General features: G+C 56.1%; 1 protein-coding gene across 2 annotated transcripts; it reads left to right on the top strand.

Annotated features, from left to right (window-relative positions):
• Window positions 1–560: 560 nt before the first annotated feature.
• Window positions 561–18,590, top strand: SLC43A3 (solute carrier family 43 member 3). 2 transcript variants are annotated; one of them, XM_040259374.1, is made up of 13 exons: window positions 561–734; window positions 1,815–2,192; window positions 2,568–2,697; window positions 5,149–5,195; window positions 8,248–8,324; window positions 8,548–8,640; window positions 9,299–9,435; window positions 10,858–10,955; window positions 12,012–12,179; window positions 12,403–12,522; window positions 16,062–16,248; window positions 16,980–17,103; window positions 17,588–18,590. In XM_040259374.1, the coding sequence occupies exons 2-13, from the start codon at window positions 2,009–2,011 to the stop codon at window positions 17,687–17,689; spliced, it is 1,467 nt and encodes a 488-aa protein (XP_040115308.1). In that variant the 5' UTR covers window positions 561–734; window positions 1,815–2,008; the 3' UTR covers window positions 17,690–18,590. The 2 variants fall into 2 exon arrangements, with proteins under 2 accessions (XP_040115308.1, XP_040115307.1); XM_040259373.1 differs by having other exon boundaries at window positions 561–776.
• The last annotated feature ends 804 nt before the right edge of the window (window positions 18,591–19,394 follow it).

Below are 19,394 nucleotides of genomic sequence, written 5' to 3'. Positions count from 1 at the left end.
TGATCAGAGCATCGTGATTATCTGGGTCGTGATGATCTTTTTTGTACAGTTCGTCTGTGTATTCTTGCCACCTCTTCTTACTATCTTCTGCTTCTGCTACCTTTCCGTCGAGTCAAGGCTATGCTTTTTTCAGTAGTCATGTATGGATGTGAGAGTTGGACTGTGAAGAAAGCTGAGCAACAAAGAATTATGCTAAGGGAAATCAGTACTGAATATGCATTGGAAGGACTGATGCTGAAGCTCTAATACTTTGGCCACGTGATGCAAAGAACTGACTCCTTGGAAAAGGCCTTGATGCTGGGAAAGATTGAAGGCAGGAGGAGAAGGGGACGACAGAGGATGAGATGGTTGGATGGCATCATCGAATGGATGGTCATGAGTTTGAGCAAGCTCCGGGAGTTGGTTATGGACAGGGAGGCCTGGTGTGCTGCAGTCCACGGGGTCGCAAAGAGTCAGAACTGAGCGACTGAACTGGGCACGCAGGCACGGCCTGCAATGGGAGGCAACAGTTCCTGGAATAACTGACATACCGGGCACTTTTTTTCTATTTGGTCTTTTTTTTTCTCTCTAGTTCTTGTTTTCGGTTCTCTCACTCCGCTGGGATTTGACTCTGCTGGGATTTGCTGGCGGCTAGAGAAGCATAAACTCAGGAGAAAGGATCGAGTTGGTGGGTGAATGGGAAGAAATGCACCGTGTGCCCACCCACGTGGTCCAGGTGGAGCCCAAGGAAGCGGGTGTGTGTGTGTGTGTGTGTGTGTCCGTCCGTCTGTCTGCGGGTAAGCCCTCTGTGTGCTGGGAGTTTATGATCTTTTTCCGTGGGGCGGGGCGGGGGTTGCTGACCGTGTGCGCAACAGCATTAAAACTCTGTCGGTCACGGCAGCTGGGAGGGGGGAAGAGGATCAGAAAGGAAAACGGACGCCGCCGGGGTCGGAAGAGGCCAGGGAGCGAAGGCCCCCGGGCGTGGTCAAAGAGGCCGCGAGATCGCGAGGGCAGGGCAGAAGGAAGTGATGGAGAGCGCGGGGCCCGCGGCATCTCCGCCCGCCGCCCCGCCCCGGGCTTCCGGAGGCGCGCGCGGAGGGCGGGGAGGGGCGGGGCGGCGCGATGCAAACCTGGGCGGGCGCACGGTGGCGCGCCAGGGGACCGCGGCGAGTCGGCCGGTAGGGCGCGGGGCTGGGGGCCGGGGGCCGGGGGCCGGGGGCCGGGGGCCGGGGGTCGGGGGCCGGGGTCGCGGGGGGCGGAGCCGGGGGTCGGGGCCGGTGGGGCCGCGCGCTCTGGGGCTGCCCAAACCACTGGGCGCCCCTGTCCCGAGGGCGGCTGACCACGTGCTGGGGGCCGCGGGCAGCGAGGTGGGGGTGGGGAGCGGCTCCTGGGTGCTTTCCCGGCCGATGGTGATGGGAAGAGGGGCGCGGGGCGTGGGGGTGGAGGTTTTGGGGGTCCCAGACTTGGATCGCAGGGGATCTTGGAGCGGGGCGGGGGTGCTTGGGGGGATGTTTTTGCCATTAGCCCTGCCGGCTGCGTGACTCATCAGCCCACGTGACCTAGGGAAGCTGGCAAAATTCTCGGCGCTTTTGTCAGTGAACTGAAGATAGGAAAACACCCGCTTTACCAAGTTACTGGCAGGCTCAGGGAGGACTCGTGCGGGGTCCCCCAGCCTCTGTGCCTGGCCCAGAACTGCTTCTGTTCCTTAGCGGCTGGGGCTCAGCTCCAGCCTCCGCAGCTGTTGCCAGCTGTGGGATGGAGAAGGTTTGTAACTGTGTCTAACAGTTGGCCTCCGTCCCACCAAAAACCCCTGGTCCGCCCTATCCTGCCCACAGCACCCTGTGGAACGAGCTGCCTCCGCCTGACTTCACAGGATCCAGAGAAGCCGGGTGGATGACTCTTGCACAAGCCTGAAACAGCCAGAAACCAGAGGACCACCCAGACCCTAGGAATTTTCCAAGGGCTCGGACGCCAGGCCGGGTCAGCCTGGAGGCGCCAGTGGGATCGCGGCGTTGGCTCCCCTGGCGCCATGCAAGGCCGCGGCCTGCCCTTCCGTGTGGCCACGCTGCTGACAGGGCTCCTGGAGTGCCTTGGCTTCGCGGGCGTCCTCTTTGGCTGGACGTCTCTGGTGTTTGTCTTCAAAAAGCAGCATTACTTTGAGGAGCTTTGTGAACCGGATGCCGGGTTACTGGGCAATGCCACCGGGCTGGATGGTAAGGGAGCAGGACCTTCTCTTGAGTCTGGATCCCAGGCGGTGGGAAGAAGGGCTAGACAGGATTCCGGGCCCCCCCACCCCCACCCAGGCCAGGCTTTCTATGGTGAGAAGAAGGGGGCGTCAGCCTCCCCCATCCTCAACCTGGACCTAAGAGGTGCCTGGGGAGGGAGGTGCCCGCTCCCAAGGGCCGATTAGCGGCCGTCACGGCTTAGCTGTGAAAGGGGTAACGTTCCCCCCCGGCAGCCTGTCCGAAATGGAAGAGGTTGCCCTGGACAGGTAACAGGCCGGGTGCCTGCCTGCCAGGAAGGCTGGGACGGGTGGGGGGGTTGGCCTGTCTGCCTGGACTCCTGAGATGGGCCCGTCTCTCTTCCAGATTGCAGGGCCCAGGATGAGCAGCTCTCACTCATCTTCACCCTGGCCTCCTTCATGAACAACTTCATGACCTTCCCCATGGGTTACATCTTCGACCGTTTCAAGACCACTGTGGCCCGCCTCATCGCCATGTAGGTCTCGGGCACCGGGCCAGGGCTAGGCAAGAGGACTTCGGGCAGAGGCATTGTTTGCAGCCGGGCAGCGAGGCCCCTTTGCTCCAGTATCGCTGCCAGGAACATGCCTGGCTGTGGACACCCTGTCTCCACCTTGCCTGTTCCCTTAGCCCCTGCTTCCCTTTTTTCCCCTCCTCCCTCTGTTGCATGTGAAACTGGGCCGTCAGTCGTGCTGAACTGGGCAGAAGGTCAGGCCCGCTTCCCGTGGGGGGTGCTGGCCTGGGGCAGGGCTTGTGAAATCAGCAAAGCCTAGAGTTGCCACTGACACCCATGAGACTGCAGCTCCCACTGCAGGGGTGCAGGTTCAACACCTGGGCGGGGAACCGAGATCCCGAGTGGCATGGCCACAGAGAAAAACGGAACTGTCTCTGCCTTGGTGCAGGGGACTCCGTGTCTTCATCACACCCAAGTGGCTCCTCGCCACTCTCCTCCTGGCCTTCTCCCTACCCTGTCACTTCCCAGAAGTTAGGCAGGACGGCGCCCTGGGGTGTCTTCGGTGGCGGGGACTTCAGGTTCCCTCCCGCGGGGATGCCTGGGCCGAGGAGTCAAGGAGAAGGAGGGCCATGCTGGCTCACAGGGGTGCCGCTGAGCTGGCCAGCTTCTGTGATAAGTGGCGGCCTGCGGGTCGGTGATGAGGACCCAGCACGGGCGTCTCCCCGGAGGTCCGGGGCGTTCAGCTGTTGGAGGGACTGGAGGGTGGCCGGGCCAGGCCATGGCAGGATGGCGCAGCAGGTCCTTGGCTCTCTGAGCCCTTGGGTGACCGTCTCTGTCATTCTCGGACTCCAGTCTCCTGCCTCCTCCTCTTTCCTGTCCTGCCTTTGCCCTTTCCCTCTTCTCCAGCCTTGAGTGTGTGAAGCAAAACCCCGTCTTCCCACCTGTGTTTGCTCCTCCACTTTGACACGGAACATGCTGCTTCTGAGACACTTCTGGTCCGCAGGTGTGTCAGAGGGGAAGTGGCAGGCCGTCCTCTGGCATCAGCTGGGCATCTTAGGTGCGTGCCAAATGCTCAGTCATGTCCAACTCTCTGCGACCCCGTGGACTGGAGCCCAGGCTCCTGCATCCACAGGACTTCCCAGACAAGGGTACTGGAGCGGTTGCCGTGCCCTCCTCCCGGGGATCCTCCTGAGCCGGGGATCGAACCCATGTCTCCTCTGTCCCCTGCATTGCAGGCGGGTTCTTTATCCGCTGAGCCATCAGGGAATCCCTTGGGGGTCTTATAATTCAACTCAGCCCTGACACTCTGGAGGTCCTGCAGCAGACCCCACAGGTCAAGGGCTGGGTCCCACCAGACCGCCCCTGCCCCACTAAGATGCCGGTTGCAATGGCAGGTCCCCAGGTTCCCCACAATGTTTCTCTGAGTCAGCTACAACTCTTGAGATGCCCCTGACCTCCTCCTTGGATTCAGTGCTTTGCAAAAGGGCTCGCTGAATGCGGGGAGACGCATTGACCAGTTCCTGAAAGGGCATGATAAAGGATGCAGATAAACAGCCACGTGAAGAGACAGGGCCAGGTGGGCGGCGATTCCGAGCCCAAGAACTCTTGCGTCCGTGTGGGCTTGGGGTGCAGCATCCTCCTGGTCCGTGGAGGTGTTTGCCAACCTGGGAACTCTCCAAACTCCACACTTAGGGGATTTTATGGAGGCTTCCTCACATAGACACGATCCGTTATTAAGTCCACTTCCAGCCCTCTCCCCTCTCTGTAGAGAAGTGGATGCAGGGGTGGAAATTCCAGGCATCTCATTGTGGCTTTTCCACCTCTCCACAGTTATCTCATCAGGACAGTAGAACAAAAGACGCTCATAGTGTCTTCTCTGCAGGAACTTATAAAATTATTAGAACCCCTGTGGCAAGGCCTGGGGACAAGGACCAAATGTGTAGTTCTTGTCATAAATCAGAATATCACACATAAGCCCTGTTTTTATTACCCTCTGCCTTACAAGATGCCCAAACTTCTAAGAGATCCCAGTAACCTTGGGATCTTGGCCGTGAAATCATAGCATCCTAGAACTTTAAGCTCGGGGTCTGGATCAGTCCAGTCAATTCCTTTACAGAAAGAAGCTTCTAAGAGAGTGTAGTACCTTGCCCAGGGTCACACAGCAAGAGCGGTTTGAACTCAAGGTTTTGTAGACCAGGCACAAACATCTTTCTTTAAGGGCTTGGCTAATTGGGACTTCTAGGTTGGAGGACCTTGGCTCCACACATCCTTGCCCCTCCACGCGTCTCTCCTTCTTAAAGAAATGTTCGTTTGGATGCGTTGGGCCTTAGTTGCAGTACGTGGGGTCTAGTTCCCTGACCAGGAGTTGAACCTGGGCCCCGCGTTGGGAGCTCTGAGTCCTAGTCACCGGGTCACAAGGGGAGCCCCCAGGTATCTCTCTCCGTGACGACATTCTCCGTCTCCCCTTTGTTCCAGATCTCTCTACACCAGCGCCACGCTTACCATAGCCTTCACCTCTGCAGGTGAGCGCCGTCGGGGGGGACGTGACCTCGGGCACCTGGTGGACGGGGCGGGGGCAGAAGGGTCATGGGGGGCACCCTGGCCCCGCAGCTACTCAGACCCACAGACTCCGAGCTGGAAAGGGCCCTTGAGGGCGTTATTGCTGGTCTCTAAAAACAGCTTAGTGAGAAATGTGAGTAATAAGGACAGGGGAGAAATTGCTTCAGAGAGGAAGAATTGATTCAAGAGACTGCATCCTTCTGCTATATCTTAAAATGTCCTCTCTTTTTGAAAAATGAAATAATAGGGAATCCCTCGGCAGCCCTGTGTGCACTTCTGCTCGTGTTTGTGACCCTTGGTCGGAGGACTAAGATTTCACAAGCTGTGCAGCATGGCCAAAGAAAGATGAAAGAAAAGAAACGATAATATAAATGGTAGTTGTTGAAAATATCCTGACTTAGCAGGGTGCAGACCAACAACTCTATGGTAGTCCAAAAAATTTTCCTCCTCAAATCTTAATGGTCTGCGTGTGTGATGTGTTTAGTCGCTCAGTCGAGTCTGAATCTCTGTGACCCTGTGGACTGTAACCCACCAGGCTCCTCTGTCCATGGGATTCTCCGGGCAAGAACACTGGAGTGGGTAGCCTTTCCCTTCCTCCAGGGGATCTCCCCAACACAGGGATCGAACCCGGGTCTTTTGCTTTGCAGGCAGATTCTTTACCATCTGAGCCACCACTCAATGCCCAGTCTGGTTTATTCCCCACTTTCTTCATGGGGAGAAAGTGGGGAATGTGTAGAGGAGAAAACTGAGGTCAGAGACCCCCTTGCAAAGACTTAGAAAAGGCCCCGGAGCAAGTTAGTGGGGGGTGGGGCTGGGACCCTGGCTGTGCACTTTGCTGGCAGCATCTCATTACAGAGGCCAACAGTTGCCTTTCCGTGTTCTCCCTGGAGTCAGGTTGTAGGTCTCAGTTTTGGGCTTAGGAGGTGAGAGCACCTCGCTCTGCTGTGAGTGGCGCTCGCCCGACGCTGGTGGTCTGCACTGGTGTTCAGTGAACACGGGCCGACTGAGGTTTCTCTCTGGACAGACCTTGGGAGGTAGCCTGGCACCTCAAGCCAGTTATTTAAAACCCACTCTGCTCATCAGCACGGCTTCGTCCCTAAAAGCCTGAACGTGACTTTCAAGTGGCTGAGCGTGGAGGTAATGGCTGGCTACGTTTTGACTCCCATCTGTGAAACACTGGAGCCGCAATTTGCCCTTCCCCCAGAAAATGGAGCTTTTTGATTTTGGAAAAAGTGTTGAGACCACAGTGATGCTATTTTTGAAAGGAACCTCAGCCAACCTTCAGGGCATTTGGGGAGGCACCTTTTCCAGAGACAGAATCGAATGGTAAGGAGCGTGAATGCTCTAAAATGAGCGAGTTTACAGTGTGCCTCCAGGTAGGGAATAGGTACTAGAATGATCGTTACTTTGGAGAATATTATCAGGAAGCACACATATGCTATGTTAAGGTTGAATCACAGTGGTGGAAATGTTACTCTGTTTTTATTTCTCATTCAGGCCTCTGATTTCACTCAGGAAATCACATAGGGCTGGGGTAATTTTAACACTGGCAAGAGCAGAAATCAGGCTTTGAACATTCTAAGTGCAACTGCATTCAGTTACAATTTATTAACACTGTTTTCATTGTACTTATTTTTATAGTTAGGGCTTCCCTAGTAGCTCAGACTGTACAGCGTCTGCCTGCAATGCAGGAGACCTGGGTTTGATCCCTGGGTTGGAGAGATCCCCTGGAGAAGGAAATGGCAACCCAATCCAGTATTCTTGCCTGGAGAATTCCATGGACAGAAGAGCCTGGCAGGCTATGGTCCATAGGGTTGCAAAGAGTCAGACACGACTGAGTGACTAACACACACGCAGTCACAAGCAACACCAGTTTCATTTCATTGACACTCGGAATATAAAGTTTCCCTTTTTTTGGCTCCCTTGCTATTTCACTGTGAGATCTCAGTCCCCTAACCAGGGATTGAACCCTGGCCATGGCAGTGAAAGTTGGCATCCTAACCACAAGGCCACCAGGCAACTCGAAGCATAAAGTTTCCTTCAAAAATAATAGATTCCTTTTGGATAGTGAGTCACATTAAAAAAAATTTTTTTTTAGCAAATAAGACAGGCACGGCCTGTGGCCCAGGTCATGAAGGTGGACAGAAAGAAGGCAGTGACCCGAAAAGGCGCTGGCAGTGCAGGAGACGTGGGTTCGATCCCCGGGTCGGGAAGATGCCCTGGAGGAGGAAGGGGCAAGCCACTGCACTGTTCTTGCCTGGGAAAGCCCACGGGCAGAGGAGCCTGGTGGGGTGCCGTCCGCGGGGCTGCACAGCGTCGGGTGCGACGGGGTGGCTGGCACCAGCTCCAGCCCTTGTTTCTCAGTCCTGCTCTTCTCGCCCAACAGCTGCCAGAGCTATTGGAATGATTTTTTTTTTTTCGCATGTTGGTCTTTTCAGGGGAAAGAAATTCTTTTTATTCATCCTACATTTCTAACGCCAGGCAAACAAAAGGAAATGCTCAAAGTCTAATGAACAGAGGAAACGCAGTTCACGGGCATTTTCTGACTCGGATCTCACAGTGCCTTAGGAAGGCAGACTAGCAGGGACTGTTGTTCCCATTTATCAGATGAGATGACTGAGTTGCAGATTCAGAATCCAGCTCAGTACAGTGAGTTAGAGGCTGGGTGTGTGGGCTCAGTCCAGGCACCTCTCCCCTGCAGTGACAAGATGAAAAGGATTGCGTGTGATTTAGTAAAGGAAGCGGGCAGCGGGTCGAGTCCTGCCTGTCTCTCTCGACATCCAGCCTGTCGTCAACCAAGGGTCATCTTTGATGGGGAGGAGGTCCCTTTGCAGGAGCATGTGAGGCAGGCAGCCTTGACGGTCCCCTGAGACCCTTGGAGGGTGCTGGAAGGGCTGCCCAGAATCAGGGCCCTGAGCGCAGGCTTGTAGGGAGCAGGGGGGAGCCCCAGAGTGTGGGGCTCCGTGTTTGGGTTGCCAGGTGGCGTCACCCCGCCTCTGTCTCGGATCCTTGCAGACACAGCTGTGCTGCTCTTCCTGGCCATGCCCATGCTCGCCGTGGGGGGCATCCTGTTGCTGATCACCAACCTGCAGGTACGAGCCCACCCTGGCCGAGGGAGCCTGGCAGGACCTTGGGGTGGGTGGGGGAAGCGCAAGCCCCCGCTGCTTTGGTGGCCTCTGATGGGGTGGGCCCCAGCCGGAGTGGCAGCTCCTGGTGTGGAGGGGGTTCTGCGTGCGAGGGCCTGACGCTTGCTGGGTGCACAGGAAGTGTTTCCATAGGCGAGTGAGTGACTTGGGCTGGTCCTGTGTTCTCCAGATCGGGAACCTGTTTGGCAAACACCGCTCGACCATCATCACCATGTACAACGGAGCATTTGACTCCTCCTCAGCCGTCTTCCTCATCATCAAGGTAGAGGGTGGTGATCGCCCGTGTCCCCTGCCGCTGGTTGGGCCTTGGGGTAGGCCCCAGGCATCCATAATCAGCTTCTGGCGTAGAAGGCAGGAGCCTGGACCGAGACTCATTCTTAGAAATAAGTTTTGGCCCTGGATTCTTACCTGGACTCTTGGTATGGTCCAGTGTACAGTTTATGGCAACATAAGCCTTGGCACCTGCACCCTGTTTAAGCGCACAGCTCAGCAGCCCTGGGTGCATTCGTGTTGTACGACCATCACCAGCACTCTTCTCAACCCTGTGAAGCTGAAACTGTCCAGCAAGCAACAACTCCCCACCCCCCACTACCTCCCCCTAGACCCTGACAACCACTGTTATAACTTCTACTTCTGTGATTTTGGCTACTGCAGGTGCCTCTGAAGCAGAATCACATACTATTTTTTTTCTTTCTGTGACCATATTATTTCATTTAGCATCATATCCTCAAAGTCCAAAGTCTGTTTTAGCAGGTGTCCGGGTTTCCTTCCTTTTAAGACTGACTGCTGTTGTGCGTGCCGCGGTTGTGTATCTGTTCATCCATGAAGGGGCGTTGGTTTGCCTCCAGCTTTCAGACGTCGTGAGTAGTGCTGGTGTGAGCATGACTGTTACACAGACCTTTCCCCTCTTGTGTCTGCAGCTCCTTTATGACAGGGCATCAATCAAGGCTTCCTTCATCTTCATCTCTGTCTGCAGTGTCTGGCACGTCGGGCGCACTCTCCTCCTAATGCCCCGGGGGCACATCCCCTACCCGCTGCCTGCTGACTACCGCTACGGGTAAGGACTGTGAGCTGGGGACGGTGTGGCCAGAGCCCCTCCTCTGACCTGGAGTGGGAAGAGGGTTTGGGACAGACATGGTTACAGTAGAGCAGAGGAAACCTGTCTTTGGAGAAGAGGACTAGACCAAGGGTGTATTGGTTAGCTACTGCTGTGTAACGAACGATACCAAAACTTAAGGGCTTAAAACCTTAGGAGTTTATTATCTTCCCAAGTCCTAGGGGTAGCTGGCTAGTTCTACTGATCAGGGAGCTGCTTAGATGCTCTTGACCGGACTTCTCATGCCTGCGATTGTCTGGAGGGCTAGCCAGGGGCCGGCGGGCCTGATGGCCTTACTCACAGGGGATGTGTCTGCCTGTCTGGGGTGGCTCGCATATCTGGGTCAGGTGGCTCGCATCCTCCAGCAGGCCGGCTGGCGCTTCTTCACTTCGTGGTTTCAGGGTTCCAAGAGCGCGCAGCAGCACACGAGTTTTCTTCAGGTTTACGGCTGATTTGGCACACCGTGTACTTATTTACTTTTAATGAGTTTATGTGTTATTGTTAGCTTCTTCGTGGCCGCACGGCTCTTCTCCGGTTGCGGAGAGCGGGCTTCTCGCTGCCGTGGCTTTTGTTGTTGCGGAGCACAGTCTCGGGTGCACAGGTTTCAGTAACTGCCGGCCGAGGGCTCAGAGCTGTGGCTGCCAGGCTCCACAGTCGTGGCACACGGGCTTAGTTGCTCCGCGGCACATGGGATCTTCCCGGATCAGGGGTCGAGCCCGTGGCTCCTGCATCGGCAGGCGGATTCTCCACTGCTGAGTCCCCAGGGAGGCCTGGTGCATCACTTTTGATGGGTCGTCTTGGTTGAAGCCGCTCACAAGGCCAGCCTCGATTCAGGGGTTGGGGAAACAGAGCCGCCAATTTCCTTTGCAAAGGGTAGAGAAGAGAGCAGGTGAAGAAACCATCTCTGCGTCCACTCAGTACGAGCAGTGGCGTTGGGACGTTTGTTGGCGGCTCGCTTACTCTCTGGTTTCATTTCACGGTAGTCCTCGGACGCGTATCCGTATCTCCATCTTCCAGATCAGAAGAATGAGGCTCAGAAGAGTTAGGTCTGAGCCGCTGTTGCCACAGCCAGGAAGAGGCGGGACTGGAATTTGAACCCACGCCTATTCTACGCTTCCCACCCTTCTGTCGCTCTGTATGTGGCTGCAGATTAGAATTGGTGGGATTAATTGGAGATGTTTCTGAAAAAGATAACGGGAGCCTGCCTTCCACGCCCAGACCTTCTGACTCAGCTGGTCTGGGCCTGGACGCGGGCGCTGGGGCTGCGGAAAGGTGATTCCAGTGTGCAGTGAGAGGGACCATTTCCCTTCCCCGCATCCCACAGGCGTGTCAGGCTCAGCTCCCAGTCCTTGGCTTGGGCTGATAGAGCTTCTGTTTCCACAGTCTCTGCTCCGGGGACAGCCCCCAAGAGGAAGACGAGAAGGTTGTTGAGTCCAAAAAGCTGGAGCTGCAGTCAGAGGCGTTCCTTTCCCCAAAGAAAGGTGAACCCTGCTGGCCAACCCGTTTCTCCTCCCCAGGACCTGGCCTTCCCCCGCGGCCAGCGTGCTTCATCACCTCCAGAGCTTTGCCAGGGACTCAGGGCCAGAGAAGGTCAGGTGGCGAAAAGACCTATAGGACCTGCCTGACCCCCTCAGCCTACAGGGGACCCAGAGAGGGGCCACCAGTTTCGTTTCATCTCTCCTTTCTGTCCCCGGCTCCTTCCCTAGCGCACCATAGCCCTGCTCCCCAGAGCTCAGTCTTCCACCCTTCACCTTCCCTTGCCCGCCTGCTCCTAAGTGCGCCTTGTCTGTCCAGTATCTGCAGGTCCCGTGGGTCAGCCCTCTCTCCCTGCCCCGTCTCCATCGTGCCTCGCCTTTCTCTCCTCTGTTTTGGGTCCTGGGTTACAAACGTCACAGAGCACTGCTGGCTGAGGTAGAAACAAGAATAAGACCCTGGGAAGTTCACTGGATGAAGGAAGGAGTGAGCTTGCCAGGCCGCATCCAGGAGGAGCCGAAGCAGGATACCCCTGGGGACCCCGGGGTCAAATCCTCGCCACTCCGCCCCTCAAGGAGAATGGTCCCACTGGGCGGCCTGGTGTGAGGCGCAGGCCCGCTTAGTCCACGGGCTCACCCGGACCGTGAAGAACAGGGCGGGGAAGGTTTCCGTGGGAGACTCGGATGCTGGTGCTGAAAAGAGGAGGAGGGGGTGCTGAGCCGCTGAAATCCTCGCTGTCCCTGCCATCCCACGCGTCACCTCTGACTTTCTCCTCTCCTTGCCTGTCTTTTCCTCATCCTGCCTGAGAACAATCGGGAAGGTTGGTAGTGCGAGAAGCATCCCAGTGTGAAGGGTCAGATAGTGGACAGCAGAGCATGGGAGAGCCGTGGCCCCGTAGCAGTGGGGCTGGGATGTTGCTTGGAGGTGGGGGTGTTGCCCTCAGAGAGTCTGGGGAGGCAAGAGCGGGTGAGCTCAGAGCTCGGGTTCCCCGGTAAGACCTGTGCACCCAGTTCCCCCCCAATTTAATAGAAACTCTTGCCTGAATCTCCTTCCCCTCTCATCAGAGACCCCGGAACAGCAGCAGGCACCCAGCTCCTTCTGGAGCCATGCCTTGTCTCAGCGCTTTGCCTGGCATGTGGTTTGGCTGTCCGTGATCCAGCTGTGGCATTACCTCTTCATCGGCACCCTCAACTCCCTGCTGAACAACTTGGCCAACAAGGACAGCGCGCTAGGTAGGTGGGGGCACCAGGAGGCAGCCCCTCTGCGCATCGCCTCTGGGGACTTGGCACCTTGCGTGGTGGGGCGCTGAGCTCAGCAGGGCTCTGTGCTCTGAGGGAGGTCTGAGCCTGGGGTGCGGGCTGGAGGGTCAGGCAGGGGCAGGGGCGGGTGGGTGGCCTTCTCTGGAAGGCAGTCCTGAAGAGCTCTCGCCGCCCAACCCCTCTCTGCCCTCTGCAGTCAGCACCTACACAAACGCCTTTGCCGTGACTCAGTTCTTCGGAGTGCTCTGTGCGCCCTGGAACGGCCTGCTCATGGACCGGCTCAAACACAAGTACCAGGAGGAAGCGAAAAAGACAGGTGAGCCCTGCGCTCCAGAGGGTCAGGGAGCCAGCGTGTGGGAGGTTTTCGTTTACCTCCATGCCCATCGCCTTTCTCCGTAAATCCTTTTCTACCTGAATCTGTCCATTCATCCTTCCATCCATCGACCAGCATCTGTCCTTTTATCCATCCATCACCATCCGTCCATCACCCACCCATCCTTCCACCATCCATCCACCATCCATCACCCGTCCATCCATCATTCATCCTTCATGCATCATCTGTCCTTTTATCCATCCGTCACTCATCCATCCATCTACCATCCATCCACCATCCATCTATCCATCCACCCACTAGTCACTGAGTGCCAATTATGTGCCAACCATAGTTCCAGATTCGGTAACAGGCCTGACAGTTACCTTGTTCTCAGGCTGTTCTAGCCTAGAGAGAAATGCAAGTAATCGAGCTTTGCAGTCCCTGAAATAAACCTGCAGGGAGCTGTGTCAACATGAAGCAGGGCACCTATGCTGTGTGTTCCCGGAGGAAGCAGCCTCTGAGCTCCTAAAGGGAGAGTAAGAAGTGGCAAGATGAAGGCAGGGGCCTGGGGGAGTGGCCCAGGGGTGCAGCGGGGTCATTGTTCGTGGTGGTGAGAGAGAATGGAACCTTGAGGAAGCTGAGGAGCCCCAGCAGGTGGTTCAGGCACAGGGCGGGGCGGGGGCAGGGGGCGGTGGGGAGAAGGGGCAGCCGGCGTCCTGCCAGGGAGCTGGGGCCTGATCCTGGGACGAGAATGGACAGACAGGGCGGCCTGTTCATTTTGTTGTTTGAGCCTCAAGCCGCACGGCCTATGGGGTCTAGGTTCCCCAACCAGGGGAGCAGTGAGCACGCTGAGTCCTAACCGCTGGACCCTAGGGACTGCCGGTACCCCTAGAGTTTCATCTCCCCCTGCCCCGCTTCTCTGAGCCACTTCTAAAGCAAACCTCAGACATCAAATCGTTCTGTTTGTGAACACTTCAGTTTGTAGTGCCAACAAATAAGGCGTCTTTTGTTGAAGTGAAGCATCACTGGGAGGAATACCATTATGACGCCTGAGACAGCGTCCGATAATTTCTCAGTGTCATCTGTTCACTCGTGTAGTCCAGTTTGAATTTCGCTCACGGTCTCATCTGTGTCTTTTTGTCACTGGTTGGTTCAAATTCGGATGCATACAGGGGCCACGGTGCAGTCAGCTTCCTCCCCCCCGCCCCCTTTGGCCGCTTTGCTCACTTACTGACGGGACTGGCTTACTTGTCCGGTCAGGTTTCCCACGTTCCGCATTTGGCATCCTTTTCATGTCATTTTAAAACGTCCTTTTAAAAAAATAAAAATAAAAATAAAATAAAACGTCCTTTTGATTGGGCTCTGTCTGTAAACAGGCAGATCGGAGACTCAGTTTAGTATCTTTTGGCAAGAATAGCTTGAGAGGTGGAGCCGTGGGCTTCCTCCGAGGTCTTGTCTGCAGACCCTGGGTGCCCGTTGCCTTGTTTTACAATGTGAGGATTGATCCGTGCACTCAGACATTGTCAGTCTGATCCAGCCATTGTAAAAGTTTCTCATCGGCTGCAGGCCTTACAGCTACTGATGCTTGATGCCTAGACCCATTATTTTATTAGGGTTGCAAAACAGAGAATTTCTATTACTATCTTTTCCTTCTGCTTTTCATAGCTAAAACTTTCTCTAGAAAGACAAGCTTTATTAACTATTTTGTTTACCCTGAAATAAATGCATATTTTTTCCTCTGTTTGAGCCTCTCTGGTGGCTCAAATGGTGAAGAATCTATCTGCAGTGTTGGAGACCCAGATTCGATCCCTGGGTCGGGAAGATCCCCTGGAGAAAGGGCATGGCGACCCACTCCAGCATTCTTGCCTGGAGAATCTCATGGACAGAGGAGCCTGGCGGGCTACATCCGTGGGGTTGCAAAAGAGTCAGACATGAATGTGCAGTGGACACTTTTTCCTCTTCTTTACTAGTTTCAGAAAAATGAGTTGGTATCTAAGCAACTTCCTGGGGTAACACTCATGGTTTCTCTTTTGAAATCTTATTTTAAGTATATCTGACTGTTTTAGTCCATCTCTGTGACGATCCTTCTTGGGGTTCAGATTCCCTCATCCTTGACCCCTGGGAGTGTGACCAGTCCAGCATCTGTGTCCTTTACAGAGAGTTAGTTTTAGAGAGTGCTCGGGGTCCCTTTCACTGGGTGTGTTTCCTGGCGCAGACCTGAAATCCTAGGTCCCTTTGAATGAGAATCGGTGTTTAACGACGGCAGTCTGGATACTGAGGTTTCTAATTCTCCTGGGCACTCACGGGTTTTAGTCCTCAGAGGTAAGATACACATAATTTTTTGGATGAAAAGGAAATAAATCACGAATGCCTAATACTGATAATTTTAGTTCAAATTTTACTTGGCTTTTGCATTTGTATCTCTTTTCTTCTGAAAATCATGGTTCTTAAAATACTATACATATATACCATATATACGTATACTGTGTACTATATAGGTACTGCTGCTGCTGCTAAGTCGCTTCAGTCGTGTCCAACTCTGTGCGACCCCGTAGACGGCAGCCCACCAGGCTCCACCGTCCCTGGGATTCTCCAGGCAAGAACACTGGAGTGGGTTGCCATTTCCTTCTCCAGTGCATGAAAGTGGAAAGTCAAAGTGAAGTCGCTCAGTTGTGTCCAACTCTTCGCGACCCCATGGACTGCAGCCTACCAGGCTCCTCCGTCCATGGGATTTTCCAGGCAAGAGCACTGGAGTGGGGTGCCATTTCCTTCTCCAGCGGATCTTCCCAACTCAGGGATCGAGCCTGCGTCTCTTGCGTTGGCAGGCAGCTTCTTTACCCCTGAGCCCCCAGGCAAGCCCTCTGCCTGGCTGCTGCCTCGTTCTGTTACATTCTGCTGCAGTCACTCCCCTCCTGCTGCCGGTTTGGACACCTCCGGTCTTTCGCTGGAGCCCATGGAGTATCTGGCTGTGGGCTGTGATCATCTGTGAGTGGCTGACGCTGGCCTGTGATTAGGATGAGTCGCTGGGGATGGATGCATGGGTACATGTTTGAATGACGTTTTGGTTCAGTTCAGTTCAGTCGCTCAGTCGTGTCTGACTCTTTGCAACCCCATGAACCGCAGCACGCCAGGCCTCCCTGTCCATCACCAACTCCTGGAGCTCACCCAAACTCATGTCCTCTGAGTCACTGATGCCATCCAACCATCTCATCCTCTGTCGTCCCCTTTTCCTGCCTTCAGTCTTTCCCAGCATCAGGGTCTTTTCCAGTGAGTCAGTTCTTCGCATCAGGTGGCCAAAGTATTGGCGTTTCAGCTTCAGCATCAGTCCTTCCAAAGAATATTCAGGACTGATTTCCTTTAGGATGGACTGGTTGGATCTCTTCACAGTTTGAGGGATTCTAAAGAGTCTTCTCCGAATGTTTAGGAAGTGAGTTCTCCGCGTGTACTGATGGATTGGAGATGGGGTGTATGGCGAGAAGGGGTCAGCGTGGGCCCCCGCCCCGTGGGTGTCCCGTCAGCTTCCTGTCTCCCTTTCGGTACAGGGGCCCCGGCCAAGGCCGCGGCCCTGCGCTCGGCGGTGCCTTCGCTGGCCCTGACGTCCCTGCTGTGCCTGGGCTTTGCTGTCTGCGCCTCCATACCGGTGCTCCCCCTGCAGTACACCACCTTCATCCTGCAAGTGGTCAGCCGCTCCTTCCTGTATGGCTGCAACGCGGCCTTCCTCACGCTCGCGTAAGTGGGCTTGATGTGCGCTCCTGATGGGGGATCCCCCTGGGACAGAGGGAGGTGTGCTGGGGGTGGAGAAGTCAGGGGAGGAAACCCAGATGTGGTCGGGGAGGCGCACCGGAGGTTGTGGGAGGGGAGAGCCTTCACTTGCATGAACGCCCTTCATGTCTGCTCCCCTCTGCCTCTGTGATCTGCCTGGCGAACTCCTGTTCACCCTCCAAAGCCCTCTTCTGTTGTAGCTCTCCCAGGGAAGAGCAGAAAGAAAGCTTTTTCTTTGCTTCTGGCACTCTTCTTCCTTTTTTTTGGATATTTTCTTGGCCCTGCTGCACTGCTTGTGAAATCTTAGTTCCCTGACCAGGGGTCGAACCCACACCCCTTACATGGGAAGTGCAGCATCTTAACCCACTAGACCACCAGGGCAGTCATTCTTGCTTCTTCTGCTGGTGCAGGCATCATTTAGCAGATGGTGGATGTATCTGTGTCTTTTTCTGAGACCTCCCGGGGCCCAGCCTGTGTCTGGGGCTCTGCTGTTTTCCCCGGGTGGAGCGCGGGGCTGTTTCTGTGCTCCGTGGCTTGAAAGCCTGAGCAGAGGTGAAGGGGGGCCCCTCTGGGTGTGGATAAGTGCCGGCTGGCTTAGACTAGGGGAATGGGAGCAGGGGGCTGACCAAGGCCCACCAGAGCCAAGCCCCTCTGTGGACCGGAGCCTGCTGGAACCTCCTTTGCCCACCCCCGCGCAGGTTCCCTTCGGAGCATTTCGGGAAGCTGTTTGGACTCGTGATGGCCCTGTCGGCCGTTGTGTCTTTGCTGCAGTTTCCCCTCTTCACCCTCATCAAAGGCCCCCTCCAGAATGACCCATTATACGTGAGTACTGGGGGGCCAGGACCCTGGCCTTAGACTCAGATTGGGGTGACTTTGTCAGTCTCCAGCAGGGGTGGCCTGGGTGTGGTTCCCGCGGGAACGTTTCTGCGCATGGCTATGTCCTGGGTCTTGCTTTTCCAACGGGAGTCTGTGGGAGAACCCTCCTGTGTGCTGGGGACCCCCGAAGCCACAGGGTTAACGTGGATGGCCTCTCAGGTCACTGGGGACTCTGCAGGCCTCAGTTTCTCCACCTGTGAAATGGTCACAGCATTCCTCCTTGCCCTGCTCTAGGCAAGTGGAACGAAAAGTCACCCGGCGTCCATCCCATAGGGCACCGTCAGGTCTGAGTGGGACGCCGAGGAGAAACCCAGTGGGATTCTGGGCCCTTCCCGGCAGTGGACTTGGCCTCACTGCCCCTCACCCTCCAGGCGAGATTCTGGGCCCTTCCTGGCGGTGGACTAGGCCTCACTGTCCCCTCACCCTCCAGGTGAACTTGATGTTGGTGCTGCTGACTCTCCTGACGTTCATCCACCCCTTCCTGGTGGACCGGGAGTGCCGGCGGAAGGAAAGCCCTGGTGAGGTCACCTAGATCAGAAGCCCCGCCTTTGCTACCCCGAGGATGCGTCATCTTCCTTCCCCTCAGAGGACCCCACATCCAGGAAGACTTGGCCCACCCAGGCTGCTTGTATTAAGTAGCCATTATTCCTTCCATAAGACAAAAAGCCATACTCACCTGCCTGCCAAGACTGCTTATCCGCAAGACAGGAGCAAAGGCACAGAAAGGCTTTCAGTGTCAGAGGCAGGAGCAGCTGGCCCTGGCAGACACTTGGGCTGAGGCGGGCGATGGGGTGGTGAGCTGTGCTTCCTGCTTCTCCGGGTCTCTGTCCCTGAAGCCCGAGCCTGCCTGGACCCTGTGTGCCGGATATGCTTCCTGGTGAAGGCTGAGGCTGTCCCGCTACTCAGCGTTCAGCAGTGGCACTCAGCTCGCCCCCAGCGGCCCAGAGGATGAGCCCAGGGAGAAAGAGGCAGGTGGGTTGGGGTGGGGATCCCAGGTCTGCTGCTGATGCCGAGTGGCCTTGAGCGGACCCTCTCCCCGCAGAGCGCTGGCTTCCCATCTGTGAAAAGAGAGGGGGTTTGGAGTCGGCCTTCCCTCCAGCATTCGTGTTCCACTGGAAAAATTCAAAAGTTCATTTGAGTTTTTTGTAAGATGGTACGGGGGGCAGAGATAACTCGAACGAACTTTTGGGCTAGTAGATGGTTTTCGGAACAGTGTCAGCCCGGCCACCCTCAGAGCCGTGAGAACCACCTGGCCTGCTGGACCCAAGGGTCTCTGACGAAGCCTTTCGGGGGGGTTTTCTTCTTCAAGAAGGGAGATGATTATTTACTTCGGGTAGGATATAAAAACGTCCTCTGGGGAATGGTTTTTATAACACTGAGTTATGTCCTAAATCATTTCGTTAAAAGAAATAAAGCCTTTCTGTCTAAGACAACTGCTGCTCCCAGGCTTTGGGGCTGTGGTGGTGTGTGCGTGCGTGCTGTGTGTCCCAGCCCAGACCTGGCCCGGGGGCGTGGACGTGGGCAGTGTGGAGGCGGCTGGCCGCAGCCTCAGGTGTGGCAGCTGGACCCAGGGTCGGGGAGGAGCCTCAGACTGGGATCCAGCCACTTGGTCCCGAGGCCTGGGGGGGGTCCCCAGGAATCCCCTGCCTCGCCGCCTCTTGCTCTCCACCCTGCCCCCACCCCTGCTGCAATATGTGCCCCCCCACCCACCACCCCCGCTGGACTCAGAAGGCCTGACCCGAGTGTCAGTTCCACTCGCAGCAGCTGGGCAGGCCCCTGAGGTCCTTACTGCTGGCTGTGGCGAGTCCTTTCCACCCTGGAGGGCAACTGTGAGAACTGAAGGTGGTCTCCACTGCCTGGCGTGTGCTGGGTACCCTGGAGCGTTCGCTTTACTCAGACTGGAGAGGAGGTGGGTCGTTAAGGGAGGGGGGCTGAGGGACGGCCTGGGCGAGATGGGGGAAAGTCTGGAACATGCTCGGGGCTTGACTCATCCGGGAGAGCGCTGAGGACTGACTCCTACCTTGGGTCAGTCCCTGAGTCCTGAGCTGCTGCGGGGTCTGTTCTAGGCACTGGGGCGTTGAGAGAGGTGCCCGAGGGTCTGAAGCCAGCTCTTCTCTGAGCTGCTGAGGGCTAATTTTCCGGGGTCAGGCCTGGGTGTGCAGGTGACATGACTGCTGATGTTTTCATCCGGTTGTCTTGCTCCAAAGCTTGGCTCCCTGTGGCCCCTGGGGTGGGGC

Source organism: Oryx dammah, unplaced genomic scaffold (genome assembly GCF_014754425.2).
Source record: "Oryx dammah isolate SB20612 unplaced genomic scaffold, SCBI_Odam_1.1 HiC_scaffold_17, whole genome shotgun sequence".
Taxonomy (NCBI): Eukaryota; Metazoa; Chordata; class Mammalia; order Artiodactyla; family Bovidae; genus Oryx; species Oryx dammah.
This window is presented reverse-complemented; position numbering and strand designations above follow the sequence as displayed.

What these genes read in the sequence shown, in the direction of transcription:
- SLC43A3 (XM_040259374.1), top strand. Translation starts at nt 2,009, where the DNA reads ATGCAAGGCCGCGGCCTGCCCTTCCGTGTGGCCACGCTGCTGACAGGG. An exon ending in CAACAAGGACAGCGCGCTAG is followed by an intron (nt 12,180 to 12,402) that starts GTAGGTGGGGGC and finishes TGCCCTCTGCAG; the next exon opens with TCAGCACCTACACAAACGCC. An exon ending in TCCAGAATGACCCATTATAC is followed by an intron (nt 17,104 to 17,587) that starts GTGAGTACTGGG and finishes CTCACCCTCCAG; the next exon opens with GTGAACTTGATGTTGGTGCT.